The sequence below is a fragment of the Tachypleus tridentatus genome, chromosome 8 (genome assembly GCF_004210375.1).
Source record: "Tachypleus tridentatus isolate NWPU-2018 chromosome 8, ASM421037v1, whole genome shotgun sequence".
Classification (NCBI taxonomy): domain Eukaryota; kingdom Metazoa; phylum Arthropoda; class Merostomata; order Xiphosura; family Limulidae; genus Tachypleus; species Tachypleus tridentatus.
In genome coordinates, this window is record NC_134832.1 from 78,409,909 (window position 1) to 78,426,883 (window position 16,975).

General features: G+C 34.7%; 1 protein-coding gene across 2 annotated transcripts in view; it reads left to right on the forward strand.

Annotated features, from left to right (window-relative positions):
• LOC143222747 (glutamate receptor ionotropic, delta-2-like) overlaps nucleotides 1–16,975 on the forward strand; it is a 47,924-nt gene that overhangs the window by 9,934 nt on the left and 21,015 nt on the right. The window contains exons 3-8 of one of the 2 annotated variants that reach the window (XM_076449683.1): nucleotides 1,263–1,421; nucleotides 2,705–2,962; nucleotides 9,401–9,606; nucleotides 12,194–12,337; nucleotides 16,255–16,329; nucleotides 16,575–16,745. In XM_076449683.1, the coding sequence (XP_076305798.1) occupies nucleotides 1,263–1,421; nucleotides 2,705–2,962; nucleotides 9,401–9,606; nucleotides 12,194–12,337; nucleotides 16,255–16,329; nucleotides 16,575–16,745 (1,013 nt within the window). Of the gene's footprint in view, nucleotides 1–1,262; nucleotides 1,422–1,923; nucleotides 2,134–2,704; nucleotides 2,963–9,400; nucleotides 9,607–12,193; nucleotides 12,338–16,254; nucleotides 16,330–16,574; nucleotides 16,746–16,975 lie in introns of those variants that run through there. The other variant, XM_076449684.1, reaches the window with a different exon arrangement.

Genomic DNA, 16,975 nt, shown 5'->3' on the forward strand with positions numbered 1-16,975 from the left:
AGTATATCAGTTCCAAACCAGGGATGGTTGTGGTTTGTTTTGTTTTGAATATCGCGTAAACCTACATGAGGGCTATTTGCGCTAGCCGTCCCTAATTTAATAGTGTAAGGCTAGTGGGAAGGCAGCTAGTCATCACCACCAACCGCCAACTCTTGGGTTACTCTTTTACCAACAAATATTGGGATTGACCGTTACATATAACACCCCCAAGGCTGAAAGGGCAAGCATGTTTGGGGTGACAGGACATCGAACCCGTGATTCTCAGATTACGAGTGGAGTGTTTTAACCACCTGGCCATGCTGGGCCTAGATGGCTGTGTACAAATAGTTTTTAGGGTTTTTTTTAGCTTTAAGCAAACACAACTTAACAACTATCTAAGTGTTTAACAGCAAAACAATTTGTCTGTTACAGTAAAATATTTATTAGGTTAACACGTATGTGCCTATCTTAAATACTTTTCGTTACATTTACTTTTTCAAGATCAAAAACCACAATTCCCAACCCAGTTAACGCCTCCCTGCAGTTGCTCAGCAATACGTCTGAGGGATTACACCGCTAAAGACCAGTTTTCGATAGTTGTGGTGGACACAACACATATATCCTTTTGTGTAGCTTTGTACTAAACAACAAAAATACCAAATAAGTTAATATATAATCTGAAAATTAATTAATGCATAATTTCATTTACGATACCTTTTGTATTGTGTGTTTGTGTTTTCTTAGAGCAAAGCCACATCAGGCTATCCGCTGAGCCCACCGAGGTGAATCGAACCCCTGATTTTAGCGTCGTAAATTCGGTGATGTACCGCTGTACTAGCGGGGGGCACCTTTTGTATTAAAATCGTAATTTTTTGTTTGATTATCTTCAAGAATTACTTTAAGACAGGTGATGATTCTAAAGGAAAACTGATATTAAATGGTGATAGTCCCTTGTAGGAATGATAAAATATAAACTTTATTTAGATTATGTGTTAGAATATTTTTTAGCTAAAGAACTAACCGAGATTTTTCATTCAAAGTAAACTAACATGAACGTTACCATCATGTTTGATTATTTAATCTACTGAATATGTTTAACACATTGTAGTGGTACCTGGTACCACATTTTCGTTAATATTAATCTTTTGATACCCGTGGTGAGTACAGCATAAATAGCCCATTGAAAAGCTTTGCGTTTAGCAAATAAACAACATTTACAGTAGAAATAGTACACGTGAAGTCAATTATGTATAATATTTTATGAATTGATATCTCTCTAAAAGTTGTGCTGAAAGACGAAGGTTGTGAACAACTGAACCAGTGTATAGTTAAAGCCACGAAACAAGCATTGGAAAATACCGAAGATGACTATTTCGGAGGTCTCAGCTTGAAAATTCTACCTTTGGACATTGATAAAGATTTGGAAGAAATTTGTAAGAATGGTGAATATAAGTTATACATTTAAATAGCTGCTTATTATTTCTGAATTAAAACTGCCAACTAGCTCTACAAAACTAAAGTTAACCAATACACGTAGAGTATGTATACTGAAAGTGTATTAAATAATAATATTAGTACCGAAGAAAATACGCCTGTAAATCATCTTTAACTGATTACTGGTTTCTTTACTGAAAATCATGCAGTTAGATCATATTAAGAATTTATAAATATTTCATTAATAAAGCAAAATTATTGCAAAAAAAGTGAGGCTCCACACATGTGGTCAGTTTAAAGATATATTTTGTCAACTGTTCCTCTTAGTAACTTTATAGTAGCAAGCTTTGACTTTTATCAGCTGATTTCGGTTTGGAGATAATACAATATTTGATCTTTGCTTTGTTGTGAAGTATTGATTAAAGTTTGTTTGTTTATTTGCTTTTTAATTTCGCGCAAAGCTTCACGAGAACTATCTGCGCTAACCATCCCTAATTTAACAGTGTATGACTAGACGGAAGGCAACTAGTCATCATCATCCACAGCCAACTCTTGGACTACACTTTTACCAACGAATAGTAGGATTAACCGTACCATTATAACGCTCCCACAGCTGAAAGGACGAGCATGTTTGTTGCAAGGGGGATTCGAAACCATGACCCTCAGATTACGAGTCAAGCACCTAAACTACCTGGCCATGCCGGGTCTTATTGATTAAAGGTACGCACTGCATAGTGGCATGTAACAGGATAAGTAAATAAATCAAAATAAAAAGAAACTCGAATTAATTCAAATGTACGTGTGTTTTCTTTGTATATTTTGTTCCCACAGGCTCCCACAGTGGCACAGCGGTATGTCAGCGGGCTCAAAGCGCTAGAAATCGGGTTTCAATGGCCGTGGTGGGCAGAACACAGATAGCCCATTGTGTAGCTTTGTGTTTAATTCCAAACAAACTGCTCCCACGTTGTCGGTATGTAATTCAGCTGATTTTCGCTGCACTGTCGCAATGTAATTCAAAATTGAACTATAACTTTCTTGTTTCGGTTCCAAGAAACAGGGAATCAAATCGTAATTACATTAAAAGGAAAATGTAATCAAAATTTTTGGGTCATAACCAACAAAGCGATTTTTTTTCTTATAATGTATGAAACGAATTTACTATCTATCATCTTTTGTATGCAGACTGGTAACTCTATCACGTTAGCTTTTATATTTTTGATGCAAGATCATGCTTGTGTTACTATCTTGTGACAATTATAACTATTTGTCTAAAATATAAATTTTTAAACAGATCTTCCTGAGCAAAAATTATCTTCAGTTACCATGGTGGCGTTTGTTTGTAATATCAATTCATCTTCGCACGTGGACGAGCTGTTTTCAAGAACTAATGTAATAGTGTGGAAAATGCCACACACGTCGTGGAAAGAATTTACCTGTCACAATGGATCACTAGCCAGTAATGTGGAAGAAATTACAAACAAATTTTGTGAAGTAATAAAGGTCAAGAAAGTCAAAGATGTCATTCTGCTGCGAGGGCATGCGTATGAAGGTTTGTGTTTTACCTTAATATTACATAGCAGCTTAATTCTTAAAAACTATATTATAATGCACAATATGAGGAACAGATTCTATATATCTATGTTAGTATTATACAATTAAAAACACATCCATACTTTCACAGTATTATGTGAATCACACAGAAGTGAATGAATGTAGTTTCATTATAACCTTGTCTTATTACTGGTTAAAGGAAGTGTCATTGTACTGCTGTTTCGACTTGTGCAAATCAAAATATAAGAATAACAGAAACTCGTTCGTTTGAGAATAAAAATAAAATGCTAACTGTTATTTGTCCAGTTTTCTTCGTACAGATATCTTTATTCTATGTGGCCCTACATGGCCAGGTGGTTAGGACACACGACTCGTAAACTGAGGGACGCGGGTTCGAATTCCCGTCACACTAAACATGTACGCAGTTTCAGTTGTGGGGGCGTTAAGATATGACAGTCAATCCCATTATTCATTTGTAAAAAAGTAGCCCAAAAAATTTGGTAATGAGCGGTGATGATTAGCTGCCTTCCTTATAGTCTTACACTGCTAAATTAGGGAGAGTTAGTAGGGATAGCCCTCGTGTAGCTTTGAACGAAATTCAAAAAGAAACAAACAAAACCCAAACCTATTCTATGTTTAAAAACTGTTTTCAATATGATTTCTCTTCAAGCCAATTTTTATATATTGTTATTACTCTTCTCGTTTTATTAAATTAGCTAAAGTTATTTTAAGTTCTTTTATTTATGCGATGAATTTTAATACTTTCTCTTAATACATTATAGTACTCCTAAATTATATTTGTACCTGATAATGCTCCTTGCTGCCTCAGCGATGTTATTTAAGGGCTTATAACGAAACAATTCAGAATTCGACCTCTATGATGAAAACAACACAGATTGCTCCTTAACAGGTTTTTTTTTTTTGCTTAAAAGAGTTTGGTTTGAGTTTCGTGCAAAGCTTCACGAGAGGTATATGCTCTAGCCGTTCCTAATTTAGCAGTGCAAGACTAGAAGGAAGGTAGCTAGTCATCACCACCTACTGTCAACTGTTGTGCCACTCTTTTACCAAAGAATAGTAGGATTGACCATCACATTATAATGCCCCACGACTGAAAGGGCGAACATGTTTGGTGTGATGGAGATTCGAACCCGCCACCGTCGGATTACAAGTTGAGTGCCTTAACCACCTGGCTATGCCTTAAAAGAAAACACATCAACAATGCTTTATGTTATTCTATGAAGAAGTACAAAATCTGTTATTCTCTACCTTAAGTTTTTAAATGCCAAAGAGCGTTTGAGTAGTGCTTAGTAGCCTCTAAGAAACATATACAGGATGTGTAGTAGCTTCTAAAGGACTTGTACCTAATGTTTAACAATTTCGAAGTAAGGCACATACATAATACTGATCAACTTCAAAGTAACGCATAAATAAGCATATATAGCGCTTAGTGTGTGTTTTTTTCATATAGCAAAGCCACATCGGGCTATCTGCTGAGTCCACCGAGGGGAATCGAACCCCTGAGTTTAGCGTTATAAATCCGAAGACATACCGCTGTACTAGTGGGGAGCGCATAGCGCTTAGTGATCTCAAAATGACGTGCCCACTTTACTTAACAGCTTCAAAGTGACATACATATAACACCCAAGTGGCATACACATAGCTCCTAGCAGTTCTAAAGTGACGCACATTTGACCCTTAGTGACGTCAAAATAGTGTATATACACACAGAGGCAGGTATTATTTAAGAAACTGATGGTGAATCCTCAGGCCCAATGCTTGGTGGGAATCCTCAATCAGTTCAATAAATAAAAATACAATCTCATGCAAATATATAATAATGTAATATCAAAATGTGAAATTTAAAATAACCATAAAAATATGTTCAATATTTGCCTAAGCACCATACTCGTGAATTGTGTAAATGTACCATGTACTATACATTTATAGAAAAGGACCCCAAAACTACAATTAACCCCAGGCCATAAGTACAGTTAGTCTGACCCTGTATACACATTGTTCAGCAACCTCAAAGTAACATATACGTAGAGTTTAGGAAACTCTAATTAACATTCATGTGGCTTTCAACAACATACAACTAACGTACACACACAGCTCTTTTAACAACCTCAAAGAGACGTATACAGTGCTTGTCAGTCTAAGCAACGTATGTATACTGTTTATCAACTTCTAAAAATTGTGTAATTAGTGCTTAGCAGCCTGTAAAGAGCATATAGTTCACAAAGGAGAATGTTTATAATGCTTAATAGGCTCTGGGAGGTTTATATATGATACTTACACACGCACGTCGACTACAGGCAATTAGTGGAAACACAATGATATAATCAGAGACAACAAAGTTATAGTTTCAACAAGTATCATCAGTGGACGCGTTGCTAAGCCGCCATGACTTCATACTTCCACAAAGTGGAACCATATTCATAATGAGATCATGATATATGTTACAACATGCAACCAGTGACTAGATTTAATACACTCGATTTATATATATAAAACTACAAATCATTAGCTCCATATTTCATCATACTTTTTCTAGAATTAAGGTCCTGAAACGAACGTTTATTTACATGTTAGAAAATTTTAGATTACATAAGTGTGTAAAAATAATAAACAAACATATATACAGACATGAGTTATGAGTGTATACTTGGTTGTGAGTATTTTACTAATGTACAATTATGTAATCACCATCTTCGTACAAATAATTTTGGTGAATATTCTATTTGTTTTGTTTTATGTAAATGTGTTTTGTTAATGCATTCATATGATTGAACATTTAAATATTCCTCAGTTATTACATCACTGAGTCATTGGTATCATGCAACATAGACATAATCTATTTTAATTGAGGATTTGTACTGAACGTAATGAAGATGAAGAAAACAACTTTGTTTATGTGTATGAAGTTAAAAGGTTCTTATCAGGACCATCACATCCTGAGAAAGAGAAAGGTCTGAGTACACACATTGTTCGTTTTAAATTTTGCACAAAGCTACACGAGGGCTGTCTGCGCTAGCCATCCCTAATTTGAGCAGTGTAAAAGTAGAGGGTACGCAAGCTAGTCATCACCACTCACTCCCAACTCGTATTTTATCATAAATGTAATTTAGTAAGCCTGACTTAAACATATCATTTGGCATTTAAAATAATGAACATAATTACTTCTGTACCAGAATGATTCTTTGATCCTTTTTTCCAGGATACATTATTTTATTTTTACCTCTGTTCATTTTTAATTGAATAACTATTTTTCTATCAAAATGTTCCAGTCCAGTTTTTATATCCAAGATGGAAATTATATGAGGGGGAAAATAATAAAAATGTCGACTCCTTTTTCTGATAACAGAAACTGAATGGGTGATCACTCAGTTGAAGAACAATTGTCAACAATAGGTTCTAGTTTTATTTACACTTTCAAGTAAATCATTACAGTTACTGTTACAAACTGTGAAAAATAGGATGCTAGTTTTATTTATACTTTCAGGTAAATCATTACAGTCACTGTTACAAAGCATTTTTTTATGTTTATTGGGCCCGGCATAACTAGGTGGTTAGGGCGCTGGACTCGCTAGACTCATAATTTGAGGGTCGCGGGTTCAAATCCCCGTCACACCACACATGCACGCCCTTTAAGTCGTGAGGACGTTATAAGTGCGGTCAATCCCACTTTTTGTTGGAAAATAAGCAGCCCAATAGTTATCGGTGGGTGGTGATGACTAGCTGCCTTCCCTCTAGTCTTACACTGCTAAATTATGGACGGCTAGCGCAGATAGCCCTCGAGTAGCTTTGCGCGAAATTCAAAACAAGCAAAAAAAACAGGGAATGTATGAAAAATATATTCTTTTGAAAATTGTAACACGATTCATTTCTCTGTGCATAACTCAGCATAGCGAATAATACAATAAAATTCTTCACAGGTGGCTTCGGTCAGCATGAGTGTTTCAAACAGGAAAATGAGTAACGTGTTTAAAATATACGCTCGGTTTAAAGTTTTACCAAACGGTTATCGCAGAATCAAACCTTAACATAAATATATGAAGCAGCAACACGTAGCGTCATAAAGTAGAAAATCTGTTAACTTTTATGCACTAAATCGAAAGTAACAGTAGTGTTGATATAAGACACTCTGGTGCAGGGGACCTTTTCTGATGTCCTATTTTGTTTTTCCGTTTCTAATAGCATTTATTTCAGCCTGTATAGAAGTTTTTGCATACATATAACACTACATTATTTTGTGTAAATTTGTTTAAGTTATTGATTCATGTCATACTTTCGGTAGTGTGTAGCAGTAGGATAGATAAACGGCTTTTGTTGTAGAATACATTACAACTAAACTGTCAGGAAATATAAGAACTACTATTAAAATATAAAATTTATGATTACTACTTATTATAACGGCACAAAATTTATCATATTGAGTGAACTTTAAAATAGAAAATAATGTAAATTAAAGGTGCCATTAAACTGAACACCATATTTCGAATCAAATTAACCTGAACACAGACACATTAAGCAACTTTACCAGCAGGTTATTTTATTTTTAAATAACAACCAATTCATTTAGTTGTTTCGATATTCACAAAGCCAGACGACATTCAGTGAATACCTGATAAGCAGAATGAGCACGTATAGCGAAATGTAGGATAAAACGTCCATCTTAAATTGGAATATAGCTTTAAACAATACAGATGAATGTCACGACGTAAAGCAAAAGGTTCCGAAATAACCATGTTTTATTATAAGTTCTATTTTTAACTGAAATAAAGTTTTCACAAAGACCTTTTTAATGGATATTGAGAAACTACACTTATTGTGGTTAGTAAGCCGTATTACCTATAAGGTGGTTAAAACGGTCCATAGAAAGGGGTAAATTCTTCTCATTAAACTTATAACAGTCACAATTTAAAATAAATGTTGCATTTAACAACTGCATTGAAATAACTTAAAGTATCATTGAAGTGCTAGTTTTCGAAATTTTCTCTACAATGACAGAGTCGGAAATATATCTAGTTACTTTACCATGACAAAATTGGAAAGACTGATCTTTTTAGTAGTTTATTCGAAATCACAGAGATTGTGCGTGTGTTTTCTTAAAGCAAAGCTACATTGGGCCTTCTGCTGAGCCTACCAAGAGGAATCGAACCCCTGATTTTAGCATTGTAAATCTGTAAACTCACCGCTGTACTAGCGGGGGACCACAGGAATTGGAAAAGCCATACAATGTATACAAGTTTCACATTATCGAGAATAGTTATGTAAAATAAACATGAGTGATAATGTGGAGTAGTGACGAGCAACCAGTGAGATGGCCAAGCAAGGAGGGAACGTTCAACCACTCAATAAACATGAGTGATAGTGTGGAGTAGTGACGACCAACCAGTGAGATGGCCAAACAGGGAGGGAACGTTCAACCACTCAAAGTAATGCAGTCACATATTATAAAAATGATTTAACTTGAACCGAGTTTGTTTTGTTTTTGGGGGGTGGGGTATTTGTTTTTTCTTTTTCAGAGGTACTCACTCATAAAACACATACAAAGTGTTAAACCACTTAGTAGTGGGACAATACTAAAAAAAATTTTTTGGAACATCGTTTTATCTTTTACAGTGAGGCATCATTATGTGCAACATTCAAAGTGTAAATACATATATCAAATAATCGTATTTAAAATAATGCTAGTGCTGTCTGTGTTTTTTGTGTAAACAACCTAACAGAAATATAACGGTGGTTACGATGTTTTGTTTGTTAGGTTTTAATTTGTGGATTGTTAGTGCCTTCAGTTTTTGTTTGTTTGTTTGGGTTTTTCAGTATATACAACATTTTCTTATTTTGTAAATTTTAAATTTTAAAATTTTATTTCAATAAGATGCTCGTTTACATTGGACTCTTTCGTGTTTCGTACACCTAATCGTTATTTCCTTACCTATTTCTCCTATATAGAAATTTTCGCATTCTAAACATTCTTTTTTATGCTCTTTGCTTTTACCATATTTTTTGTCGTTATATAATTTCGGTAGCAAACTTTTAACATGGTATATTAATACTATAAATAAACAGCTTTATTACACCAAAATGTAGTTTTTCATTTCGTCTCTCAACGTTTTGCTTTACAGCTTCTTCAGGAGTGTTCAATAAAACGCAAACTGAAACTGACAATACAAATAATTTGTTTTTGGTAAATCAACAAGTCATGAATACAAGTCGGACCAGTGGAAGATACCCTCAGCTGTAAAACCACATTAGAAATACAAAGATAAAAATCGCTTCTCAGATTTCACGTATCTTAAAACTAAAACTCTTACTTGAATTATACTGATGTGTATGGAATATTTTATATTAATATTCCTATCAGTAATTCCCTGAATACATTATGATTTTAACGCCATTTTGTACTTTAAATTCCTGGTGCTTTAAACAGCTGAAGACCTTTTATCGAAGAAGTTATCCAATCGAGGTGTCAGGATGGTGCATATCAACATCAATAGGTTAAATGCATCTGACCATGACATCTTAGAAAAACTCACGGCGCATTTCATCTCCTTGAAGTTGTTTCTTTCTACCCCGAAACAAACACTTCTCGTCAGCTTGTCTAAAGATTTAGCTCCAACATTCGTTATACTGAAGGTAAGGACGTTATGATTAGTAAAAGAGCACTTACTTTCACATAATCTGTTTCTTAATGTATGTCTTTATAGTTGTACTGTTTGTTAAAATCATGCATGATGACATGATGAGTATCCTCATATTTCAATATCTAATCAGTGATGATACTCACTTTATCCAGTCAACATTACACAAGTAGCAACATGACGTGCTCTATGAAATCATACCCCTAGCTAATAAAGGACTCTTTCTTCAGTTTTATTGTATATATTTAATGGGAAATGGTTATTAGGTGCAGAGTTTGTCTTGGAATGTCCGAGATAATTTAGTTCAACTACTCGTGCCCAAATCCAGTATGGGTAACTTGGTAAAGATAAAAGATAAGATCTGGGATGTGATGATGTGGAGAAGCGCCTTACACAATTAACCACTCTTTGGTGTATGCATTCTTTATAAAGTGTGTAATTAATGCAAACATTGGCTTCAAGTCCGTCACCCAAGAGTTCAAGTGTACAGGTCTAAACATTAACCATGTATAGGGAGTGCTAACCTACTTAATTTCACTGACATGTTTCAGCGATAAAAATCTCATCACAGCCTTGAACGTTAAGAGTAAAATGACGACAATGGAAAACATTCACATCGAAATAAGAATTCTGTCGCCAGTTGTTTGCTTCAGATAAACAGGCAAAAGTTTGTTAGACATTCTGAATGAAAAGGAGTAGTATAGTATGAGCATATTTAAAGTTGATTGGACTTGATACACTGGTACTAATACATAATAATAATGTTAATAACTTTCGATCAGAGTAAGTTATGTATTTAGAGCAAAGTAAACCCATCAGTATAGCTACACCCTTGTGCAAATTAATTGAAAAAAAAAGGAAAATTACGATTTTTTCAATATTTTGCGTTTCATTTCTGAGAATCCAAAAATTACTCACAAATTAATACATGATATGACCGCCTTAATTTTTCAGAAAATCATTAATCCGCTTTGGCATCGAGTCCACGAGTTAAATGCAATCTTTACTAATTTTTGGATCGCGGTACCACACCTCAATTATGGCCTCAATTAGCTTATCTTTCGTAGTACAGTCTTTTCCCCGAAGTCTTTCTTTATAAATCGCCCAAAGATTTTCAATAGGATTTAAGTCCGGAGAGTTTCCAGGCCAGTTCAGCACCTTTATTCGCGTTGTAGTCATAAAATTCTTCACAAGTTTTGATGTGTGGCATGGAGCCAGATCTTGCTTAAAATTCCCAGATCCATCTGGAAATCTCTTTTTTTAATTATGGAACGACTCTTCTCTGCAAAATTTCGATGTACTGTGGTCCTCGCATCATACCTTCTACGATATGTAAACCTCCGACGCCATAGTAGCTGAAAAAGCCCCAAAACATCTTCTTCAAGGAATGTCTTACGAACTAATTGATGTGAGATTCTCGAAGTTTCTCACCTGGAGATCTGCGAACATGCAGACTTCTTTGACCTTGTACAAAGAAACGCGTTTCGTCACTGAATAACACCTTCCTCCATTGTTCTTGCGTCCAGTTCTTGTATTTCAGACCCCATTGATACCGTTTTTTCTTCATTGAGTTGATAAGAAGTTGTTTTTTGACTGGTCTCCTTGCCCTTCTAACGCAATTTCGAATGACGTAATATTCCTCAAAATTTCGTCATATATCCCAAAAATAGATCGATCGTACTGCAAAACACAGCTAATGACGCCGTCTGTGTGAAAAAAATGACTATTAAAGGAAATCAGCGGGTCCAGCGAGCCTACACTAGCCGCCATGCTGAAAATATTGTAAAATGACCATTTGTTTCAATTAATGATTTCATAATCATTTATTATGCTTCTACTTATAAAGATTAGATACACCCGTAACAGTCAGAGGGTCAAAAAATACCTTGTCGTCTTGTGACATTTTGGATAATACCACAGGAAATAAAGTGAAGACATTTCATGGTGAAAGGCCATGCCGTTTTCAGCATGACAATGCATCAAGTTATATTATACGCTTTGTCTAACACCAGCTTGAGACGAAGCTGCCTCGATCTACTCTGGAACGTTACATAAATAATAGAAAGGGCATGCTCTAACAACTTGGAACTGTTTTGCAAGAAATATAGCAATTTGATCCAGAAGCTGTATAAAATTGTTGTTGCCGAATATTTATATCAGAATCTATGCTGTAATTATTTTCTCAGGTGAAACAGTTACATGTCAAAATAGGTATTCAGTAGTCAAACGCCAAACGTCCTTCTTGAGTTATATACACATATATGGTGAGACAATACTGAGAATAAATGTATTTCACCACACTTGCTTACTCGGTAAATCAACTTGTGCCTTTTAGCTAAAGTTTGCAGTTATTTTTTGTCTAGAAAGAATGTCAGCTATATTGGTGTCACAACTGAACTAATTTGTGAACATTTTTTTATATTGGTGGCTAGCATCTGGAACAATTTACATAATAGACAAATAGTTTATTGCAGCCTTTAAGAAATTGTGAAAATAATTACAGATGTGTTATTAAAAGTTATTAATTTTTTGTTAAAATATGTAAAATATAAATCTGATATATAACTACCTGCTTTTATCAGATTTTACAGAGCGAGATTTTCAAGGCCAAAATAGGATACGTACTTCAAGGCGAGCCAGCTACGTGGCAGGCGATCATTCGACGACCAACTAGTTATGACGTCGATATGACGCTTATTACTGCTGGGTTATGTAGCAGTTTAGAGGTGATGTAATGAAAAAATGAAAACATTTTGAAATTAACCTTATTTTTACTGACATTCTTGACAAAATTCAGCTTAAAACGCTGAAAGTTAAAACAATTTTACCAAAACCAACTGTTTTTAACCGCTTGGTTTTAATTAAATTATTTTATGTTTTTAATTTAATTTTATCTACGGTGTCAGTAAAAAGACTGTTAATGTTATTTACTCAGAGTTTTTGATTTATTTTTATTTGTTTAGTTGAAATTCAGCACAAAACTACACAATGGAGTATCTGTACTCTGCTTATCACGAGTAGTTAAACCCAGTTTATAGCGTTGCAAGTCTTCAGATTTATCTATGAGCTACTATGAACGTAACAATGTAATTAAATTTTTAAAAATAGCAAATTTTCTGAATCTAACTTTGCTTAGAATTATATTAGAAACTATAAGAACACCCCAGTGACTCAGCGGTAGGTCTAAAAGTTTATAACACTAAAACTGGGTTTCGATAACAGGTTGACACAGCACAAATAACCCATTATGTAACTTTGCCCTTGGCAACAACAAACAAAGTAGAAGCCATAAGTGTCAGAACATGGGGACAACGCGCGGTTTTATTCATAAAAATCATAAATGTATATGTTTTCTACTTAAAGTGACTTTTTTAATTCAATTGGTTTGTTTTCAATTTCGCGCAAAGCTACACGAGGACTATCTGCGCTAGCCGTCCCTAATTTAGCAGTGTAAGACTAGAGGGAAGGCACCTAGTCATCACCACCCTCATCCAACTCTTGGGCTACTCTTTTACCAATGAATAGTGGGATTGAACGTCACATTATAACGCTCCCACGGCTGAAAGGGCGAGCAGGTTTGGTGCGACGGGGATTCGAACCCGTGACCTTCGGATTACGAGTTGAATGCCTTAACCGCCTGGCCATGACGGACCCTTTTAATTCAAACTAAAACTGACTATAAACAGATAAAGAATCCAAAATAGGTTCCTGTTATATTTTAGATAATAGTTATTTCAATGGTGTTACTCGCTTGGACTGCGGTAAGTCTTCGGATTTACAATGTCAAAATCAGGGGCTCGATTTCCCTCGGCAGACACAGCAGATCGTCTGACGTGGATTTATTCTAACAAAATACATACACATAGTTCAGTAGTTCACAAACTTTTTGTTGAATCTACTATTTTTCTAGTGCCACACTTCTGTAAGATAGTGTTTGTTAAAAAAAATGGAAGAAAATGTAAATCAAAATAAATAATTTAAGGCTATAACAACAATACACAATTGTTAAACGTAGACAAGTGAAATACACTGGTTATTCACTGATACTGCTCCTTTATTTTAAGGCGTGGGTTTTGTTGTTGTTGTTTTTTTAATTTTATTTTAAATGTTTTCCAAAGGTACTCATGTATCCGCAGAAAGATATTTATGTTCTTCTAGGCCCTAGGTTTCAGTTTTGCGCAAAACTACACGAGGGCTATCTGCGCTAGCCGTCCCTAATTTAGCAGTGTGAGACTAGAGGGAAGGCAGCTAGTCATCACTACCCACCGCCAACTCTTGGGCTATTCTTTTACCAACGAATAGTGGGATTGACCGAAACATTATAACGTCCCCACAGCTGAAAGGGCGAGCATGTTTGGTGTGACAGGGATTCGAACCCGCAACCCTAAGATTACAAGTAAAGCGCCTTAACCACCTGACCATGCCGGGCCTACTAACAACATACTGCACTGAGGTGTCACCCAAAAGATAAGTTTCTGTTTATTTTAGCAAACCAATTAATAATGATATTATTGTAAATTAAAAAAACAACAGAATAATTCACTCAAAAAAGCTGTATTTCTCGACTTTTATTTAAAGTACACAGTGTATTTCCTCTCCTTACAATAGATATTTGCATATAGATACACATGATAGGACACTTACATGGACAGGTAGTTAGAGCTTTCGACTGACAATCTGAGGGTCGCAAGTTTGAATCTTCGTCAACTAAACATGCTCGCCCTTTAAGCTGTGGTGGCATTATAATGTAAAGTTCAATACTGCTATTTGTTGCTGAAAGAGTAGTCAAAGAATTGGCGGTGGGTCTTTCACTGTTAAATTAGGGATGGTTAGCGCAGATAGCCCTTCTGTAGCTTTGCGCGAAATTCAAACTAAAAGGATGCTTTCGCGGCTTTAGTTTCAAATTTTATTTCCTTGTGTCCTAAAAGTTCTTTACTGAAGAATGAAACGTGGCCAAATATTCAAGCATTATGTACGTAGATATGTCATTTCTCTTATTATAGGCCTTAACAGTGTAAATTTATTAAACCATTTAAAAGTGTTTGGTGCATTATACAAGTTAATTGGAATGATAATAAATAGATGGAGGCCATTTTAAATGCTAGTAGCAATCTTAGCTCTGTTATCATTATTTAATTTGATTTACCAGTAGTTATGCACCAGATATAGTGTTTTGAAACATTGAAGCTAGCCTTAGTAACTTCTCCTTCCCTAACTGCACTAGCTGATAGCTAAACACTTATCTGTACATAATTGCAAAACATAATGGGTTAAATATTGGCTATAGACAGGTATACAGTACTATATGTTTGGACAAAAACGGTTTGTTTTATATATTGCTATTACCACTGCACCGCAGAAAACTACGTTTACATTAGGAAAACCTTTGAAATTCTCTTGATGTTTGTATATAACACATTAGTGAATTTGGGTTGTTGTCATAGGATCTATTTCTTAAAAACCTATAGCTCATGTACTACGAATCTTGGTAATACTGACTAAAATTGCATTTCTTGAGTCATTATTAGGGAAACAACTTTTATTTTGTATAGGTCAGCAACAACAAGATGGAGTTATTCTTAAATCAATTAACTAGAATAAAAATTTTAATTGGCCAAATGGTGGTTTCATTCGGAAAAGAAGGAACATTGTCAATTTATGAATCCAAGATATTTCTTCATTCACATTTGGTAATGGCTACCCAGTTGTGTTAGATTGGATAATTCAATAGAAGCTGTGCATCGGTTCAATAATTTAGTAAAATCCACTTAACATTTGTGAAAAAAATGCCCTGAGAAACCTTCTGTCACCTCATGCAATGAATAAGCTGTTATCTAGTAGCTTCGGGATTACCAGCAAACAACCTTTGCAGTAGTTACAGAACAGAAAAGATATTTTTAAGCAAACTGACTGTGTAATGGCTCTTGTATAAACTCATGTATATTGAACAGGTTGGTCAAAGGAAGTAACTGATGACAGTTGTAAACAAAGGCTCTCTATTGTACTGGTGTAACATTCATTCCATAAACTTCTCAGATGAGTCGAGGTTCTTCCATTTCACATAGGCCTGCAGGAAATTGGAAAAGCTTTTGACTCCTTGGATCATCATTCCGGTAGGCATGTAGTTTGGTAAAAAAAAAAAAAAAGAGTCTTATGTTCTCATTCCACGATATTTCAATTGCATAGATGGCATATTTTCAATAGGAAAACTTCCTATGCCTATTTCATCAAATAATTGCTGGCCGTCTTATATTTTGCAAGAAAATAAGCAAACATGTCACACACGAGAAGCACCACGACTTGGAAAATACAGAATTGTCTGCAACAACCAATCTAATCGTCATAAAGTCTTAATCTGAACCTTGTTCAATATGTATGCTTTAATGACTGCATTCATGAGGTGGTTTAACCAGATATAGATATTAAATTTTGCTTTTAATTATTACGAGTTTTCATTGTTTTATCAAATTTAGGGTTTTAAAATTATTATGAGAAATTTAAAAAATTATTATACGTAAAGCGTTTCTATCGAAATATTTGATATTTGGATAACATAATGAAAAACAGCTTAGGCATTATTGTAGTGTAATTGTTTTCCCACCGTGACCAGTTTTTATTTTTGTAAATGTTAATTTTCTTATAGGGACAATTACCCCTGTGTTATAAGCCGAGTGTAACCGAAAATACTTTTGTAGAATCAGCTGTGATTGCTATTCAGGTAAGAAGAGATTGTTAATTCTGGACAATTCACATTATATTTAATTACGTTTTAGTAATTGTGAGTCAGTACAAAAGTCATTATCATTACAAAAGTCTCTTTTCAATCGTGAGTGGATATAATTTTTAACAGTTTGAACTTGATTGATCAGGATATCAGTACATAAATTAGAAAATTATCAGTGCTATTCCTTCACCGTTTAAAAATTACTTTAAATGTTTTTTACACACACATTCTTATTCCAGCACAATTTATTTGACATGTGTTTCCCCACAAGAACAACAACTCAGGTTTGGGATACGTTGTACTCCGGAAGTACAGCTCACTTTGTACTAAGAAGTTCCTTTCAGAAAGAAAGAACAAGTGAAATACCTGCCAAGCAATTTACGCCTGTGCTGAAAGTTGCAGTAACTGAAGTGAGTTTGATTGCTTATCAAGCCACATGGTTGTTTTGCTTCGTTTAATTCAATTGTTGAGTTTAGGAGATCAATTTTACATTGTCAGTTTGAGAATAGTACTGAGATATACAGTTGTCTCTCTTCTCGTTTACGTAAGAGTGTAATGAAGTGTTTTTTAAACTTTCTTTATGGAGAAATTCAGTGGATGAGAAATAGTTTTGAAACGGAAAGTATAGTTTAAAAGAAAT